This window comes from Anthonomus grandis, chromosome 11 (genome assembly GCF_022605725.1).
Source record: "Anthonomus grandis grandis chromosome 11, icAntGran1.3, whole genome shotgun sequence".
Taxonomy (NCBI): Eukaryota; Metazoa; Arthropoda; class Insecta; order Coleoptera; family Curculionidae; genus Anthonomus; species Anthonomus grandis.
Window position 1 is genome coordinate 29,742,067 of NC_065556.1, and position 21,014 is coordinate 29,763,080.

Consider the following 21,014-nt stretch of genomic DNA (forward strand, 5'->3'; position numbering starts at 1 on the left):
GGAGTTGCTGCCTGATTTCATTTTTTAAATACACAACAGAAAAATTAAATGTATTAATTTTGAATTTATTAAGGGTGAAGGCTATGTTATATGAAAATCCCTTTTTGAAAGACTCTTTATTGTGTCTTGGGATTGTAAAAATATGTTTTCTTCGTATATTAAGATTATGGATGTCCGTACGGTATACTACTTTCTTATTAAGATAAATAGGACATTTATATTTAACAATGTTATAAAAAAAGCAAGTCGAGTGCGATATTCTTCTATTGTACATAGAAAGCCAATTAAGTTCCCTGAGCTTATGTGATACACGCTGCCTTCGTCTAATGCCGCATATAAATCGTATACAAGAGTTTTGTACTTTCTGCACTGTTTTAGCCTGAGTTGTGTCCAAATAGGGCCCATAAACGCTATCAGCAAAATTAAAATGTGACAACACAAGTGCTTCACACAATTCTATTTTTGTTTTCCTTTCTAAAGAATGTCAGTGGGGAAAAAGGGATTTCAGGGCTGAGTAAGATTTTTTAATACATGAAGTTATATGTTCATCAAATTTAAGTTTATTATCAATTATTAAACCTAGGTTCCTTGAAGAGTTTTTAAAAGAGATATTACACTGCCCAATAGTGAGTCTTAATTTATTATAAATTATTTCTCGAAGTCTTTCACTGCAGAAAAGTAAAGCCACTGACTTTTGTGGATTTAATTTTAATAAATGATCTTCCGATAGTGCGTTAAGAGTTTTAAGATCTATGTTTAGTCTAAAATTTGCCTCTACAGCATCCTCCGGCTTAAACGAGTATATTAATTGTGTGTCATCGGCGTAAAAATGATATTTACAAAACTTTAAGGATGCTATAAAATTAGACGTATAAATGGTAAAAGAAATCGGTCAGTTATTGCTGCGCAACGAGCGTTTCGGATAAGCTTCCAAATTCCGCGAAATGAAGGAATCCCGGACCGAAAATCAATTGTGTTGAGGGTCAAGAACTTCAGAGAAACTGGATCTGTTATCAAAAAAGGAGGTGGACGGCCACGGACACCCGAAAACATCGAGACTGTGAGACGCTAATTTTTACGGTCTGCACGGAGACACGCAGCTGCCCTTCGTTTATCTGACCGCGCTGTGCGAAGAATTCTTCACAAGGATCTTCGTTTTCATAAATACAAGATGATTCTGGCACAGGAATTATCATAACGTGATTTGACGTGCTACATGTGAAATTATGCTTCAAATTTTACATAATTGCCTCAGGGCGCAGTTTTTTTTAATGACGAGGCACATTTTTACTTGTCTGGCTGGGTAAACAAGTAAAACTTTCGGTATTGGGTCGCTGATAATCCGAGAGAGATACACGAGAAGCCTCTACATAGTGAGAACGTGACAGTTTGGTGCGCCGTGTCTGAAATGGGGATAACCGGTCCTTACTTCTTTGAAGAAGAAAATCACGCTGTTACCGTAGAATGGGGCTATTTGAGAATTTTTTTGAGGTTTTTGAGCGATATCTATAAGACAAAAGTAAGCTTGATCAATTTTGTAATGGCGTTGGAAAGACCTATGATAGAGGTATCTATTTCTTATATTTGACTAACGGCTTCCTCTTCTGGGAGTCGTAAAAAAATTTTATTAGGGCCTTCTCAAATTGCCCTATAGGGTGGGGCTTTTTGAGAATATGGCTTAAAATTGCATAAATCATTATTTATCCACTGAAGGGGATATTTGGAAAACAAAAAAACATTTTTAAAAAAATAAAAAACATGTTAACATATAAAAAAAATTTTTTTGCAACATTGCAAATTACAATTAAAATATGTAAACAAAAAAACATAAAGTAGATAACTCTAAAAAATGATCAAACAAAAAAAAAACAACTTAAAAATAACTCTGGTTTGAAGGTAACAAAGGTTTCTTGAAGGTTACAAACAGTGGTAACTATATGTTTATTTTATGTTTAGTTCTGAAAGATTATCCGAAAAGGTAAAAAATTGCCTGGTCCCTGAACCTTCAATCTTAGGAGGGCTAAGTATCATGATAATCATTTCGGTTGTTACCTCGTCTTCATCTAACTTAGGAGGAGATAAAAATCTTTCCGTTTTGGAGGATTTTTTTAAAAACGATGTTTTGAAAACCCGTTCCCCGTTTAGCAGGGTAACGGATTTTATTTGTCCTATATAACATTGGCTTGAAATTGTTGCCGTGTATCGAACAACTGCCCAATCATTGACCTTAAGATTACTAAAGTTTATAAGAGGATGGTCATCATCGTCACTTATTTCTTGCTGATTTTCATCATCATGTTCTTCTGGTTGGATTTCTTTATCAGGTTTTTTCAAATTAAAACAGGGAAGGTCTTCATCGTCAATATTTTGTAGCTGGTCTTCTTCATCATCTGATGATTCGCATGAACTTATTTCAGAAACATTTCTACTAGTAGACGGATACAAATCAGATGTAGAAACACTTTTTCCTGCTTCTACAGTAAGCTTCTTGCGACGCGGTGCTTTACGCTGCTCACAACTACCCATACGCATTTCTTTTAGGACATCCAAAACTGAGCTTGAAATGCTTGAATCTAAAATATTAGAATCTGTACCTGTGGTGGACGATGCAGGTAATCTTTCCTTTGGTTGCGCAGGATTCAGAGGGTGCAATCCAGTTTTGGCAAATCCGGAGATTAAATTTTGCCTTCCTTTGCCATTCTCTTCAATCTTGTTATGGAGCTGTGCAAGCAATCTAGGGAATACATCTTTTGAGAGTGTAGTCATTTTCCGCCCTTGGCCTTTCTTCCACGTTGTCAGAATTTCGCGCCAATATTTCTTAAAAGGAGAATAAAATGCGACGTCTAATGGCTGCATGACATGGGTCGCATTGCTTGGCAAACAAATAAATGCAATATCCATTTTCTCGCACGTGTTAAGGACGTCTTCGGAAAAGTGAGAAGATAAGTTGTGCCCAATGAGAGCCTAAAATAAAAATTAAATATGGGTAAAATTACTTAAACCTCTCTGTTATACCTACTCACCTTTTTTCCAGGTTTATTTTTAAAAAATGGAACTACCACAGTAAAAAACCAATTTCGAAAACAAGCGGAATCGAACCACCCGCTTTTAGACCTATTATATCTGGCACCTTTAGGGCCTCCCTCAGTCCATGAGTCCCAAAGATGCTCACCTTTATACACTACATAAACTGGTAATATCCGGCCATCAGCAGTACCAGCATACATTAAGCTTATGGCTGTTTTTGTCGAATTTATCACTCTTTCTGGGTACCTTGATCCAGTGGCGAAGCGTACGAGTAGACAAGGTAGACACTGTCTACCCAAAATTATCCAGTTATTTCTCATTCATTTATTACGTAATTATTTCATGTAATTGTTGAATTCAAATTTAAAAAAAATAACACAGAATGTAGTCGCTCTCCTTACTAATATTATATAGTATCTAAACGGCTATAATATATATATATCTATAATATCTAAGGCGTGCCCGCCTGACGCACCAATTAAAATAAAAATGCAGGACTGACACCCAATTAATGTATACGAGCCCCAGGAAGACACATTGATATTTGTCTTCGGAAATTTGGAGCATCTAATGGAACCATATACGCATCAAGCAGGTGACAGAGGTCCGGCCGCATCAGTATTCAGCTTATTACGTATGCAAAATTTACTCGCGGGAAAGACATTTGAGCTTTTGTCTATCGAAGTCGACCAGCTATTTTATTATGCTGTTGAGGGTTATTGCTTTTGGACACGCTTGATTTGGTCGGCCGCAATACATCTTCAGTTTTGTTTTTTGATGAATCTGCATTTGGCATTTGGTGCGGGCGCGTGCTATTGGGCAGTGTGAATAAAAACTTAGCTTTTGCTTTTAGTATGAAGTATAAGCTTTAGCTTTTACTAATAGCATTTGCTGAAATTAAAGTGAATAACCTTTTGCTTTTACTTACTAGCGAAAGCTAGATATTTTAAGTATTTACTTAAAGTTTTTATTTGGTAAATTATCCAATGGTGTTATGCCGTACCCTTTATCGCCTAAAATAAGTCCATAGTTCTGTTGACGTCTTCTCATCATACCAAAAATGTTTGGTCTACTTAAAATACGACTGTCGTGCACTGAGCCAGGCCATTGAGCATCTACGGATGTAAAAATTTCTTTTGCGTCACAAGTTGCTTGCACATTTATACTACACCATCCTTTCCTATTGATATACTTGTCACCATGTAGCGATGGCGTTATTATTGGTACATGAGTGTCAATTGCACCAAAAGCACAGGGAAATCTATACAACTTTACCCATTCGTTGATTGCCTGCTCAGTCGAGTTTTTTGTAAGAAATGCCATCCAAATTCATGCCTTTTCAACTATTTTTGGTAAAACGTGAGATATCGTTCTACATATTGTTGTTCTATGAACTCCTTCTTTTCTGATCCTTATTTGAAATCCAGGATCACTTAGAAATTGCAAAAATATTTGCTCCACTTTTGGCTCCAAAAAATGGTTAGCTATCCACTCAACATTTTCTTCACTAAATCTATACAGATCGTGGTATTCTTCGGCACGACTTTCTTCTCTTTCGGGATAAAATTTTACAGATCTTATATTCATAAATGCAGCCATTTCTACCAAACTGTTTAACAATACTAAATTTTTAAGCCAGGGTCTAACAAGCTTGCAAAAAGGTAAGCTTTTCCTTAATATTCTTAGTAATTGCTTACTTTTATTCCCACCATTTTTAGACAATGCTAACAACTTTAGCTTTTGCTAATTGTATTAATTAGTAAAAGTTACTACTTACTTTTATCCATTGCAAACTAAGCATTTGCTAGGAAAATGTAAGTTTCAGCTTTTAGTGGATATTTTAGGGGTTATTTATGAACGTTTGTTTGATATTGGCAATTGTATTTTAATTGTGTTTTTTTTGTAAGTAGTATTTATTTTTATCTATCTATCTTTTTATGCTAGTAGTAATAATTTTTTCTTTTTTATATCACTACATATTTTTCTCTTTGTGTTAATATTTCATGCTCTTTCATTCTCTATTTCATTAAAGTGAATAATATTGAGTACACATTTTTTCTAATTAACAATTTTTATTGTTTGTCTACCCGAAAGAAAAGTTCACGCTTCGCCACTGCCTTTATCCTCTTTTATAAATATATTTCTTAGTGCCTGGGTTGTCGGTAAGGTTTGTTTCATCATAATTAATCATTAAACTAGGATTTACCGCTGATAAAGTATCTCGGGCATTATCAAAAAAATTATCGATAACCTCTGGTGAAAGTGAAACTCTTTTAGTTGAAATATTGGATGATAGACGGTTTGATATGAGCTTTTCGTGTCGTTTAAGAAAAGCTAATGCCCAATCTCTACCAGGAAAGTTATCCTTTAAACGAACCTCCTGTACACCTTTTTTATCCAGGTAATTCTTCGCAAAAAGTCTTAGATCCAATATGTCAAAGGGAAATCCCCAAGCTGCCACAATATTTAGGTATTTCACAAACTGTTCCTCTTCTTCCTTGGAAAATATTGAAGGTCTTCCCGGTTTTTCAAATATATTGGTCCCCCTAGCACGTCTGCTTATGGTGGCGATGGGCACTTTGAAATGCTCGGAGGCCTTAGCCAAAGTTAACCGTCCTTTTTTTACTTCTTCTATTGCTCTGGCTAAGGCTTTCTCTCAGTAATGCCTATATGGCACGTAATTTTTGCCATTTCTGACATGGCTAAATGTTTTTTTTATAAGTGCGCACTATTATCTCATACCATTCTAAAAAAGCCAATTTCATTTGAAAGCAATTTCTAACAATTTTCAAATAGCCCCCAGTCACTTCTCAAATTACCCCACTCCAGAAAATACTGAATAAAAAAAAACAAGAGTCCTAAAATGTTTATGTTACCAATACACCTTCCTAAAACCCCATACTTTTATTTGGATTAAGTGCCAATATCATACAATTAATCGGTTTAAATTTACAGAGTAAAGTTAACCACTTACCGTTCTTTCACCAAAAAACACGTGTTTTTCCTACTATTTTTACGCGCCAAAATAAAACAGCTACCTTTCGTCGATCTGCGCTCGAGTACGCGGTTGCATGTGTACTAATGGCCTTGCAGGGCGTTTGCGTATTGTTATTAACTCTGTGGGCGTTGTTGCCGCTTTTAACATTTTTCGGATGAATTCTCAAATTACCCCTGATTTCCAGAATAGCCCCATTCTACGGTACTGTCAATTCGGAACGCTATATAGCGATGCTTCACAATTTTTTCGCCCCAGCCTTTGCAGGACTCCGTGTGCAAGATGTCTGGTTTCAGCAAGATGGGACAACAGCTCACAGATCTCGAGCTTCAATGCAAGTATTGAGAGAAATGTTCCCCGAACGTTTGCTCTCCCTGAGAGGCGATATTTCTTGGCCTGCACGCTCGCCCGACCTAACGCCCTGCGACTTCTTTCTGTGGGGTTACCTAAAAGCTGATCGTCCAACGACTATTAGACAACTAAAGGATGCAATCCGCCTGGAAATTCGCAGAATACCCCAAGTAATGCGAAACTTCATAAGTCGCTTGCACCAGTGCTTCGATAATGGTGGACGGCACTTGCCAAATATTCTCTTCAAAACCACATAGGACAAAAATGTCTTAGTTGTACTTTTAAAATAAAATCTTTGTATTTCAAATAAATTTTTTTTTATTAAGCCTTAAAAACAGGGAGACAATTACGCCGCACCCTGTATATAGGAGAAAGAGTACTGGTCCCAATACAGATTCCTGAGGGACTCCCACGAGTTTCTACTGTACAATTGTAATTGTATTTTTTGCAAATTTGAGATTGTAATTTTTATTTTGTCCCATGCCTTATAGTGCTATACGTAAGTCTTGTTTCTCATAATAGAAAATCTTCTTATATCGAACTTTATGCCAAAATCTGAAATGATTTTGAACTTTGACACCCTGTATCTGTATGCCCAGTTTCAAGATTTCCCAACCTTTTGCAGATATACTGTACATATGTGCTTCTTATTGTAATGATAGTCCTGTTTTTAAACAATAAAGTAGATCCGATTTAAAGAATTGTTGGACTTTTACTGAATTAAATATAACAAAAAAAGGATTGACAAATTCCACATAGATAGTGAATATCTAAATTGAATAAACTGGTCCAATTTACTAGGATGTTTGAAAAATACACAAAATTACGCAAATCTACATCCTTATAATCTCTTATTATATATTCAAATACAGTAGCTTATCATACAAAACATTAAAGCTGGAAGTGAAACTAAAAAACTGTAAAGTAAAAGTCGTTGAGACACAAATCCAACAACAAAACGATCTTCGAATAGTCAAGTTTAAGCAGATCTAAAAAGAAAAATTGGAATACAAAAAAGGCCCGAACCAATACCCGAACACAACTTAACACGTATGTATTTAAATTATAGACAAATAAGTTAATAGTATAAATTTATTTGATAATACAGTTTTTGACAAAACGGGAATGTCCACGAAACGAATCTGTCGCTCTAATAAATATAATTCCTCATCATTATATCCACGATTTGTCGGATCAAACAAACGAACAAACAAAAAAAAAGAAGAATAAAACCGCTTCCACTGACAGAATTATTATTATTATTATTATTATGGATTTAAACGTAATAAAAATTAATATAAAAGGCTTCAACCGATTGAAAAAACGTTCTAGAGACCCCGAAGAGGGCCCTACCATATGTTACAAAAATAACGCTCTCTATCATTTAGGTGGTTATATTCAAACTACTGTACAGAACACCCAGTACAAAAAAAAAAATTACTATATATTATTATACAAAATAAATTGGCGACGCAGTGAATAAATTAACATTAACAAAAAAGAAAAGTGGGTTTTCACTTTCGAGGGTGCCGATTGGTGAATGAATTAGGCTCGTCAATGAAACTGGTACGAAACCAAACAATACATACCGGAAAGTCATATTTGCAACATATGGTCATTTATTTAATCATTATTTTTATGAATTTATTTTTTTGTTGTTTTAAAAAGAAACACTGAATAGTAGTAGTCCAGTACTTAACCGATCACAGGGCAACGTGCGCGCACACCTTTAACGGTTGGTGTTCTTCAGCTGATTGGAGAGCCAGTCGAGACCCTCGTATAAGCCGTCGCCGCTGGTCGCGCAGGTCGCCTGGATGTACCAGTTCCGGTTCCTGAGCGAGTGCAGCCCGAGTTTGTCGGTGATTTCCGCCGCGTTCATCGCGTTCGGTAGATCCTGTTTGTTCGCGAAGATCAACAACACGGCATCCCTCAATTCGTCCTCGGCCAGCATGCGCATCAGTTCGTCTTTCGCCTCCCCGATACGTTCCCTGTCGTTGCTATCTACTACGAAAATTAGTCCCTGGAAAATAAAGATCGACCATTTATTTGCACAATATATAACTATCAAAATATGCTTTATTGTTATAAGAGATAAACTGGTCGACAAAGCTGTATGGGAAGAATGGCACTACCATATATAGGTACAAACAAAAAAAAAAAAAAAAAAACAATGCTCAAAAAAGAAAAAGTCTTACAGCAAAACTTAAGTACTACATACACATTTCTAAAAAGAAGTCATTTACTTCATAGTAGACTCTTGCCAGAGAAAAACAAAACACCGAGAAGGGACAAAGCCGGGACCGATTTTTCTTACGCATGTGCGAGCTTATTTGGTATACCTGTCTTATTGCCGGTCCCCTGCCAGCCGTCGGTTAGTCCGGTAATATCAGAGAAAAACAAACCACGTGTGGTGGTTTTTTTGGTGGTTCAGGTGGTTTGTTTTTCTCTGGTTATAAGGCCGACCATATTCCCACAGAAAATGCCTTTCGGTATGTTTGTTGCTATATTATGAAAAGAGCACTTGAAGTTCATATTAACTGTGATACCTGCACCAATTTCGGCAAAATGTGTGATGAAATTGATATAAATAGATTATTTCTTCATTTTAAGGCTTATAATTCCAGTATATGTAACTTTGGTGGCTTACAATCTCCGCCAGAAGGGTTTATTTCATAATATATATTTAAATTAAAGGAAATATTCAATTGTAATTTTGAGAAAATGTGCATAAACCAGGGAATAACTAACAATTTATTTAACATAATGAAAACTATTAATTATGAATACCCTTGTGCACATTTTCCAAAAACCTTTATCTTAAAATTTTTTATGGTTGAAAATAGGTTGAAAATATTGAAAATATTTTACACCATTAAATATAATAATAGAGTCTTAAAAACAAATAAAGATAAAAATGTTTGAAAACTAAAAATTTTGCGGAATGTATAAATGTACCTAGGTTTAATTTAATTATTGCCAATGTATTTTTGTGTTTCATTATACAATGAGCCAATATAATTTCCTCAAAAAATGAAAGTTTTTTTAGAAGATTTTTTGTTTTTTCATTATTTATCCTAAATGGTAATTTTTATAGTTGGCACTATACCGGGTGACACAGGAAAAAGGGAAAACGCAATAACTTTTTTATTTTTCAAGATAAACAAATGAAATTTGGTATGTTAATAAAATGGTTATAAAGGCATATTTTGACGTATTCAATTGTTTTTTTATCACTTCCGGTTGAACCGGAAATGACAAGAACTTTTTTATTTTAAATGGGACACCCAGTATATTTTTTCATACATTTGTTTATCTTGAAAAATAAAAAAGTTGTTGCGTGTTCCCTTTTTCCTGTGTCACCCGGTATAGTTTAGGTAACTTCACTATACCAACAGTAAAATAATGTAATAGTTTTCATTTCAAATTCCCAATAAAATTTTTAATCTATTAATTGTCGTATTTCTCTCCGTGTACGGAACTATTAAATTGCCAAAACGATTTTTCTCCGTTACTTTATATGTAGCGCTAGTCATTTAAGCCCGCTCAAGGGCACCAAAATTGGACCCCAGAAAATCAACGGTAAATGCGGGTTTTGTCGCTTCTCGGTGGTTTGTTTTGACCAACAATTTTTTAACCCTTTTCCTAAAGACTCTATTACTTTGCACTTCCTTAATATCCGCTGGAAGATGATAAAACATTTTTTTACCATCAAATATAAATGACCTTTTTATTAATGAGTTTGATGGTACAGGCAAAATCACATCATTAGCCCTTCTGCTGCTATAATGGTGCCAATATCTCCTATATCTCCAACAACATTGAGATCTCTGTACTTTTTGTGAATTAAGCACACCGTTTCCAGTATAAATAAAGAAGGCAATGTGAGGACTTTGTGAGTAATAAAAAGTTCTCTATATGAAACTCTTATACCTATTTTGCAAATATATCTGATAGCCCTCTTTTGCAAGATAAAAACACTCATAAGTAATTGATTGGCACACGCACCCCAAAAACACAACTTCAGATATGACTCAATTGGTGCAAAATAGGCATTCCTGGCCCTTACCAAACTCTAATTCTCTTGCTATGATTTTTAAAGGCATAACAATAAGACACCCACTTGCTGCACAATGATCTGATATAACTTTCAAACTTCAATTTGTTGTCAAGAACTTATTTACCCATTTTTTAATTTTGGCTAAATCCCTATTTATTGTATTATTTATGCAAATTGAATAAATATACCTTGTATATCAAGGTTTGCCATATCATTTATATATATATCAGAAACAAAATGGGACCCAACACTGATCCCTGTCGGACACCATGTGAAACAGGCTGCTGTTTTGAGGAGAAACCACCTGAGGAAACACTTTGATACCTATCCTTCAAATAAGATGCGAGCCATTGCAGAGCCGGCCTCCAAAAACCATAATGCTCAAGCTTCCACAGCAGTGTTCCGTGATCAACGCAATCAAAGGCCTCGGTCAGATCACAGAACACTGCCGCAGACAACCTGCCACTGTTCAGTCCCAAAGTTACAACTAATCCTAGTTGTAAATTATTAAACCAAACTAGAAGCTAATTACATTCAGGTAAAGTACTATAAGTAAGCATATCCAATAAATGTTTTTATTTTACTGGCGGAATCCTTAATAAGGTTATAGATTTTTTTTTTCTCATTCAAACATTCACTGATTTTAGTTAAATTAGCTACTAATTTTAGAATGTTTAAATCTATGTGGTGATAAATAAGGACCTTGTTTATAAATGATGTTGCCAAATTACTGTCTTGTCAGAGTTTACTGTTTGCGGATGGTATAAAATTGATCACAAAAATTGATACTGAAAAGGATAAAATTATTATTAGAATAAGCAAGGGTAATCCATTTTTAAGTTCCGCCCAAATAAAACGTGAAATAGCAGACCAATATGGGCGTCAATATTTCTGCAAGAACAATAAGAAGAAGATTATGTGAAAAAGATCTCAAAGGTTGTGTAGCTAGGAAAAAACCACTTGTTTCAAAAAGAAATATTAAAAAAAGATTGGCATTTGCTAAACAACATATAAATAAGAACATTAATTTTTGGAAAACCATATTATGGAGCGATGAAACCAAGATTAATAGATTTGGAAATGATAGAAAATGCTATGTTAGACGTCCTCCCAATCATGCCTTAAACCCTAGGTACACAATTAAAACTGTTAAGCATGGAGGAGGATCAATTATGATATGGGGAGCAATGTCATGGCATGGTGTTGGACCTATTCGTCGTATAGAGGGAATAATGGACCAATACAAGTATAGGGAGATTTTGCAGAATGTTATGGAACCATACATGGAGCATTTTATGCCAATTACATGTAAGTTCATGCACGATAATGATCCAAAACATTCTGTAAAATCAATAAAACGATGGTTTACTAAAAATGTGGTAGATGTTTTGGAATGGCCGCCACAAAGCCCAGACCTGAACCCTCTGGAAAATTTGTGGGATCACATTAAAACCAAAATTAAGGTATTAAATCCCTCAAATCTGGATGAACTATGGCAAAACTTCCAAGAGGCTTGGAACAGTATTCCGGCAAGCGTGTGTGCAAAATTGGTGGAGTCAATACCCAAGCGATTAAGTGAAGTTATAAAAAATAAAGGATACCCAACAAAATATTAAATTGGTTTTGGTGAAAGTAAATATTTTTTAAGTGTGCTATTTAAATGGCCAGCATTTCTTTAGTTTTTTTGTTATGTTTCTTATATATTTAAAATACTCTTTTAATTTTAATTAAATACAACTCTTTGTAGAACATCTAAGCTAAATATATTATAAAAAAAATAGAAAATGGTATTTAATATTTTTTATCGCAATTTAAAAAAGTGTGCTATTTATATGACCATAACTGTATATAACCTAACATAACAAGATTGACTGTCCCCCCCTTTAGGCTGGATTAAATTTTCAAGTACCAAGAATAAACTCTATGCATTTTCGATTATTTTATGTAAATCTCGCTAGGACTAATATTTTGTTTCATTTCCTTATTAATATAATGTGTCAGAATTATATAAATAATAATTTACATAAATGGTGTGATATTTTTGTTGACAATTTTAGGTCCATTATTTAGAAAGTAAATAGGTGATGCAGAGTCTTTGTAGTATTTATATAGATAGTTTGTTTAAGTACTTTTTTTTTTAGTAACATAGGCAACACATCCAACATTGAAAAAGTAAATACATGTCTAATATCAGGAGAGTAAAGTCAAGTAATTTATTAGAGTAATTAATTAAGTGCTTAATTCATTGTGTCATTTCTTTTTCTTGAAAGATCAATGTAAATGTTAGGGATTATTATTATGTTAACAATTTAGCACAAAGATGAGATGAATTTAAAGATTTGGAGGTTCTATTGCAGAAAAATTCACTACAATTATATAATTAATAAGGCATATAAAGTATTGCAACTTGCTACAGTCAAAGCAATGAACTCCATAACTTATTAGACGAAGGGAGATGGCTGTGTATTTTTTGAATACCGAATGCTAGAATTTAAACTATTAATTCTAAATGGAAGAAACACTACAGTCTGAACTTAACACATAGAGTCTAATATGATAGTTAATCAAAGGTATACAAAATAGTGCAGAATTGTTAACTTTTGAAATACAAACAGTTCTTCTTACCTGTGTGTTCTGGAAGTAATGTCTCCATAAAGGTCTAATTTTGTCTTGACCACCTACATCCCATACAGTAAAGCTGATGTTCTTATATTCTACAGTCTCAACATTAAATCCTAAAAAATGTTCAAATTATAATACAAATATTCATGAATAATATACAGCTATATTTACAAAGTGTATCCTTGAGTATTTTAATGTGATTGCTATGTAACTTTTACAACTATCAACATGTTAGATTTAAGAAATTAATCACCCAAGGTGATACACTCATATAATGTAATTCAACTTTGTAAGCCTCTAGAAAGCAGAGATATGTACTATTTGAATTTGGAACTTAGTTTCAGTTGAGATACCTTAATATCATCCACTAAGAGAGGTCATAATTCCATTAAACAAAAATTATGACTCATAAGGACAACTTGTAAACTTTTATGACAGTTGCATGAAAATACTTTTCCTTTAAATGTTATTTGGTTTTTTTACTTACCAATAGTGGGGATCGTAGTTACAATTTCACCTAATTTAAGTTTATATAAAATTGTGGTTTTACCAGCAGCGTCCAACCCGACCATCAGTATTCGCATCTCTTTTTTGCCGAAGAGGCCTTTAAATAAATTAGCAAACACATTACCCATTGTGAACGTTAATACCAGACCTAAAATAAAGACATAAACTTAAGATACGCTTTAAGAAATTACGCATTAATTACTACTGTTATATTTAGAACAAAGATGGACTTAAAATAAGGTTATTAATCTTGCAGTGTTTGACATATTGATTTATTTTGCACACATTTTTCATGCCCGGAAACAGATAAAAAGGCAGAATTTAAGAATGTTAAGGTAAATGTATGAAATTAATCAGTTGTCCATCAGTAAGGCGGAAAACAAGAATGTGGTAAAAGCCGATATGGACTTGTCACCTCAACCACCTCCCAAGGAGCACAAAAACCGAATTTATAGAAATAATAAAAGGTTGCACGATAGGAAAACTGTTGCACTGTTAACACAAAACGTAAGGAACCAAACCAACTGTACCTTTTTATAAAAAAACTGAACTTTTCCTAATAAAAACGCTGAACATTCACCAATCCACCCAAAAATTGTCGAATGTCAATATGGCGGACGTGGAAGAGATTTCGCACAGATGCCACGTCTTGGCAATACGCTCACCCGGTTGGTTAGTTTACGTCACGTGACTCAGGCTTACCAATGTATCCGCTCTAAACGTTAACACGTCCCGATTGTTTATGTTAATTCGATTACTTGCCTAATATATAAATGCAGTTTTTTTAATCAAATTGTCCTATTTATTAATTAAACTGTTTTTGTAATAACTTATTGAGCATGAAGCAAGAGAAAACAAGCAATAGAAAAAAAATCAATTTTTGGTTTCTGTTGGTGACAGTGTTAAAAGACAGTTGATTTGACGTTTTAAACGTCAAAGTCATATTAATTCCAGGATGTACCGGTGTTGCCAAGGAGACATCCAGGCGAAGTAGTGAGGTTAGTACATTTCTTTTAACGGCCATTTATTGTAAGTAGCATGTTATTATTAATATAATTATACCGAATATTTAAATATTATCCGAGGCTACACTATACAGGGTGTCATTGAAATGGTGTAAAAAAATTCGGGGGGTGATAGTCCTAAAAATTTTAAAAAAAGTTCCTATAACTATAGGGTGGAAAATGCATATTAAGGGAGTTAGGGGCACTGAAAGGGTAAATTTAAAAAACGGTTTTTTGAAATTGTAGGCTTAAAAAACGAGATAAAATTTCGAAAAAAAATCCTCTGCCATAAATTTTGACCCAAAATCAAATGGTGATACTGAAAAATAATTTGGAAAATCGGAAAGGGTAGTTTTTGCAAGGGTAGGGGGTTAATTCGTGAATAACTTTTTTTAGGTTATTTTCTTCGCAACGTGGGTTCATTTTTTAAAAACTACATACTTTTTCCTACAAAAAAGGTACTCTTGTTGCACATCGCCCAGAACGATGGTTTTCGAGAAAATTGAAGGCAAAAAGTTTGCTCTGATGGGCTGCTAACTGGTTAAACAACATAAACTTATGAAAGTTATGGGGTTTCAAAAGTAAACAAGTAGTTATTAAATAATTAATTGAAAAATCTAAATTTCATGATTTTTAAAACATCGTATTGCTTTAAAAAAACGAAATAAACCAATTACCAAAATTCCTTATTAAATGCATACTTATTTGATTCATTAGCCTAGTTTACACCTCTTGCTCCGGCAGACTATCCCGCTCGAGTCATGTCGTTGGTTATTAAGAAAACAGGTACAAGAACCCCTTTTTTTGGCAAATATTTTATGCACGGATGAAGCTGGGTTTACAAGAAATGGAATTTTCAATTACCATAATACACATCACTGGTCCGATGAGAACCCTCATGCTGTTGTGGAAAGTCGACACCAAATTCGATTCTCAGTTAATGTTTGGGCGGGAATTCTTGGCGATAGACTTATTGGACCATTTTTTCTACACCCGAGATTAATTTGACACCTTTTGAAAAGTCGCTTGTTATTTATAATAATAAACATTTTAGGCTAAATGGTCAAAGTTACCTTAATTTTCTAATACATGATCTACCAGCACTTTTGGAGGAAGTTCCCATAGCACAGAGGCAGATCACGTATTTTATGCATGATGGTGCACCAGCTCATTTTCCGCTAGCGGTGAGGAATCATTTAAACCAAGTTTTTGAGAGGCGTTGGATAGGACGTGGTGGTCCACAAGCTTGGCCAGCAAGATCACCAGATCTTAATCCATTAGATTTCTACTTCTGGGGCCACTTGAAAACTTTGGTTTACTCAGTGCCGATTAATACTGAAGAGCAACTACGTCAACGCATTATCGACTGTTCCAATCAAATTCGTACAACCCCAGGGATATTCCACAGGGTACGCAGATCATGGAGAAGAAGAGCAGATGTCTGCATTGAAATGAATGGTGGTCACTTTGAACATTTACTATGAATGAATTAAGAAATGCATTATTTTAATAAGGAATTTTGGTAATTGGTTTATTTCGTTTTTTAAAGCAATAAGATGTTTTAAAAATCATAAAATTTAGATTTTTCAATTAATTATTTAATAACTACGTGTTTACTTTTGAAACCCCATAATTTTCATAGGTTTATGTTGTTTAACCAGTTAGCAGCCCTTCAGAGCAAACTTTTTGCCTTCAATTTTCTCGAAAACCATCGTTCTGGGCGATGTGCAACAAGAGTACCTTTTTTGTAGGAAAAAGTATGTAGTTTTTAAAAAATGAACCCACGTTGCGAAAAAAATAACCTAAAAAAAGTTATTCACGAATTAACCCCCTACCCTTGCAAAAACTACCCTTTCCGATTTTCCAAATTATTTTTCAGTATCACCATTTGATTTTGGGTCAAAATTTATGGCAGAGGATTTTTTTTCGAAATTTTATCTCGTTTTTTAAGCCTACAATTTCAAAAAACCGTTTTTTAAATTTACCCTTTCAGTGCCCCTAACTCCCTTAATATGCATTTTCCGCCCTATAGTTATAGGAAATTTTTTTAAAATTTTTAGGAGTACTATCACCCCCCGAATTTTTTTACACCATTTCAATGACACCCTGTATTAGTTTCTGTAGTCCTATCAATAGAATTAAAAGTAAAATAAAGTTTTTTTTTTTATTTGCGCTTATTTAATAAATAACCATATGCTCATCATAAATATCGCCTAATATATACTTGTAAGTACAAATTTTCCGTCAACTATATAATCAATTAAATGGTTTTATGTAAAACTGTTTCAACACCGTACGTAAGTACAGTGATAATATTAGTGCTTAAAAAAACTAGTATAGATATTTATGAATTTTAAAAATGTTCTAGCCAAAAAATACATATTTACGCGTGACTTTACAACCAGGCGTAAAAAACACAACAAAATTAACACAAAACCTTTTATTATTTATGCATTTTAATGCCATTAGCGTCATAGAAAAGTGCCGAAAAAACCATTAAGATTATTTTTACGGCATTGATATGCAAACATGCTTTTCTGCAATTTTAATATTTGTTTAATTCTCGTAATAAATTCCCTATTGAACGATAAAATTATGCAGGATAAATATATATAAAAAATTAATTATTTAGTTCAATAATATTTTATAATAGAGCACATTTAACTTATTTTAACAAGATGGCGGACGGGTGCCATTTTGTCAAACCACTTTGGAACATGTCACGTTAGAGATGTGAGGGTGCCAATTATTTTTTTTCTTTTTTTAATATCTTAGAGTGATAAGAAGCTCACCTTAGGTTCTTCTTTTCTAGCTCAAAAATTAAGAGGTTTAGAGGTTATACAGTGGTCCAGAAAAGTCATGGTACAATAGAGAATTACAATACAAATTTTATTTATAATTTTTTTATGAAATAAAAATCAATTTTTACTTTTATGTATTTATTTTTTCTAATGCCCTACATCATAACATAAACCTATTTCCATAATATATCTAACATACACAACAAATAAAAAAATAAAATAAAATTTCTTACAAAAATTTAATCCACAAAAGTCAAGGTACATTTCAGACTATGGGCTAATAAAGTTCTGTCAATAACGCGCGGGAAAACCCTTCAGTTTAATAACCTTTTTTAAGCGATTTGGCATTGAATGAACTAGTTTTTTCGTCACATCGTTGGATATTTTTGGCCACTCTTCTAAAATTACCTGTTTTAAGTCTGATTTATTATGAATCACATGTTGCCGAATTTTTCTCCCCAAAACATCCCATAAATGTTCTATAGGATTAAGATCGGGACTTTGGGGAGGAGTTTCCAGCAGATGGGGAGTATTAAAAACCAACCACTGACGTACTGTATAAGCTTTGTGCTTAGGGTCGTTATCCTGTTGAAAGTAATAGTTCTCATGCAACCCTAATTTTTCAGCACTGGCACGTAAATTTTCTTTTAAAATATTTAAGTATACTTTTTGATCCATTGTTTCGTCGATAAAAACAATATTTCCTACACCTGAAGTTGCCATGCAACCCCAAACCATTACTCCACCTCCTCCATGTTTCACTGTTTTGATTGTATCTTTCGGATTAAGAGCTTCACCGGGTTTCCTCCACACCTTGACACGACCATCGGACCCAAAAATGTTAAATTTACTTTCATCTGACCAGATAACTTTATCCCAGAAATCAAGTTCAATAGACTTGTACTTTTCAGCGAATTCCAGTCTCTTTTTTCTATTAATATCGCTAACATGGGGCTTCTTACGTGCACTACAGGTGTGCACTATTTGTATCCACCCTGGTGAAGTTTCCGGCGAACAGTTTTTTCATGAACAGATACTCCAAACATTTCTCTTAACTCTGATGATATTTGTATGGCACTTTTCTTTGGGTCCTTCTTAATTTCATTTAATATGTACCGGGATGCATAGAGGTAAGTAACACGCGGCATCGCCATTCGGGAGACCGTTCGCATTTTTGAATGTAACACGCGGGCTGGCCAATTTACTGGCGATATCGAGTGCTACTTTGCATTAGACTTTTTACTGCGAAAAATGGCTGATTCAACATGGAAAATGCAGTCATTATTTGTCTTCGTGATTTTACAAAGGTAGCATATTTTATTGTAATGTCTGATTTTATTAATCATGGATTTGTCGTGCTTACCAGATGGGTATTGTTATTTAGAACAAAATAATTTGTTGCGTTGCAGATTAAAGAATAAAGGAGAAGTAGATGTAAGTAGCATTAATAATAATTAAGTTTACTCTTAAGACTTAAAAATTAGACTTATTGTTGTCCCATACATATTTGAGTTGTCCTTGTCAGCTCTTTGTCGGACTAATTTGCCGACAAAGAAAAGTTTGATAATTATTGAGTCGTCATTGATTTTGTCGTTCTAAGCATTATTTTAATACCCATTTAATCAAGGAGTTTTTAGACTTGTTTACGATTTATGTCATTTAGTTTAAATGGTTCAAGCAACATAGATCCCAGGGCCTTCTTTTATATTTTGTCATCGTTCATAACGTTTTTGTGCCACTGCGAAATTGAAATATTTAGGAAATATTTCTATATGGTGTATATTAAAAACATTTTGGAAAAAGCATAAGTATTGTCCCATAATTAAATAATTTGACAGTCGGCTCTATATAAAAAATATTAATATTAAGTCAAATTTTCCTAGTCGAAATGTCAACTACCACAAAGATACCGAGTGATTAAGCTAATTTAAATTTTGTTTACACATTATGTAATTATTTATTAATTTTAATGATGACAATTGAAACGCCTCCTTCATTAGCACGATTTAATGTCTTTAAACGAATTTATAATTGCCATTTTCACACCAGAGGTGGAAGAAAAATTTCTGAAAGTAATAAGAAAAAGCGCTTTTTGCGCTTGAGCTTTTGAGCGCGCATAATGGCGTCGAAAAAGACCACCGCCATACCTTATATAATATGTTCAAGGCAGTTTTAATGTCATCCAAAGAAGAAGATGTACAAGAAAATATTAAAGTCTTTATAAAATTTTTCCAAAATTATTCAAAATTTAATAAATATATTGAAAACTATTTGGCGCGAAAGGAGTCATGGTGTCTTTTTTACGGCAAAAATCTCATGACTCGGGGCACTAATACGAACAATGTTGAAATAATGTTTCGGCTGTTTAAAGATATACCTCTTGAAAGAACAAAGGCTTATAGTCTTACCCAACTAGTAGATTTTATAACGATTAGCATTAGTAGGTATTATATACAAAGGATATTAGATGTCATAATGGGAAAACTTGATCAAACAAAAATGTTAAAGTTATTGCCAGATTGCAAGGATGTAAATAAAGAAAACATTACTGAAGTAGTACCTGGCAACTTTCAATATGTAGTTAAAAGTAATTCTGATCCCACTCTAAGTTATTTTGTGGATATGAGTATCGGCATCTGTCCATGTCCGGTTGGCAACTCGAGAAAGATCTGTAAACATCAATCAGCAATCATCGATGTATTTAAACTTGAATCTGCATATAATACACTAACCCTTTGAAGCAAAGAAATATTATATAGCTACATTATATAGCTATATAATATAGCTACGGGAAATGACGCACCACCAATTTTTTTTGTTCCTTTGTTAGAAGAACCTTGTCTGGATACTTCTGAAGCTGCACCAAGCAATCAACAACCACATTCAATAGAATCTACTACTAAAAGTGTTATATGAAACTAAAAGTGGATATTGAGGATGGTTTTGATGCAAGAGAAACAGGGGAGAAATTAAAAGAATTTATTGATCAATTCAAAAACACACTACTAAAGAATTTGGAAGACGATCCACAACACTTTCAACCGGCTATAGAAGCATTAATGAAAAATTGCCACTCGAATGCCAAAACGCCACTTCAACTATTAAGTTTATTGCATACTTCTTTTAAAAACACAATATATAAGCCAAGTCATCCACCAACAACTAGAAAGGGAAAAAAATATCAGTGCAGCCTACAGCCATAGCAAGAAGACATTCGAAATATTCAGATATGGCTACAGTGAGTATGGCTATTAAAAATCTGAAAAATATGTTATGAGGTATTATACTAATTCTTATTTTCTTTAGGAAAAAGAAGATTCCAAGGAGGTAAAGGTAAATGGGGAAAGAAAAAGCCAGTTGCACCACATTCGCTTGGCAAATGTGTCGAAAACAATAAAGGACTAGGTGACAGAAAAATAACGAATTAACTATTTCCTTTTTTATGATTATTATTATACATTCAATTTCATTTTGTTAATAAACTTTTTTTTTAAATGGTTATCCTTTTTTTTACCGACTTTTCTAAAAGCGATAAAAGAAACTAAATTTTATAGTGGTCCATTTCATAATCCATTTCATAATTATATATATATATATATAAATATATATATATATATATATATATATATATATTATTTAACCCACATAAA

At 33.6% G+C, this 21,014-nt stretch overlaps 1 protein-coding gene across 1 annotated transcript; it reads right to left on the minus strand.

Moving 5' to 3' along the window:
• Positions 1-7,451: 7,451 nt before the first annotated feature.
• On the minus strand, positions 7,452-14,255 carry LOC126742199 (ADP-ribosylation factor 1). The gene is made up of 4 exons (XM_050448791.1): positions 14,090-14,255; positions 13,540-13,707; positions 13,056-13,165; positions 7,452-8,393 (listed from the first exon to the last, which is right to left on the minus strand). The coding sequence occupies exons 2-4, from the start codon at positions 13,685-13,687 to the stop codon at positions 8,103-8,105; spliced, it is 549 nt and encodes a 182-aa protein (XP_050304748.1). The 5' UTR covers positions 13,688-13,707; positions 14,090-14,255; the 3' UTR covers positions 7,452-8,102.
• Positions 14,256-21,014: the final 6,759 nt, after the last annotated feature.

What these genes read in the sequence shown, in the direction of transcription:
- LOC126742199 (XM_050448791.1), bottom strand. Translation starts at nt 13,687, where the DNA reads ATGGGTAATGTGTTTGCTAATTTATTTAAAGGCCTCTTCGGCAAAAAA. An exon ending in AACTACGATCCCCACTATTG is followed by an intron (nt 13,166 to 13,539) that starts GTAAGTAAAAAA and finishes AACATTTTTTAG; the next exon opens with GATTTAATGTTGAGACTGTA. An exon ending in ATTACTTCCAGAACACACAG is followed by an intron (nt 8,394 to 13,055) that starts GTAAGAAGAACT and finishes TTTATTTTCCAG; the next exon opens with GGACTAATTTTCGTAGTAGA.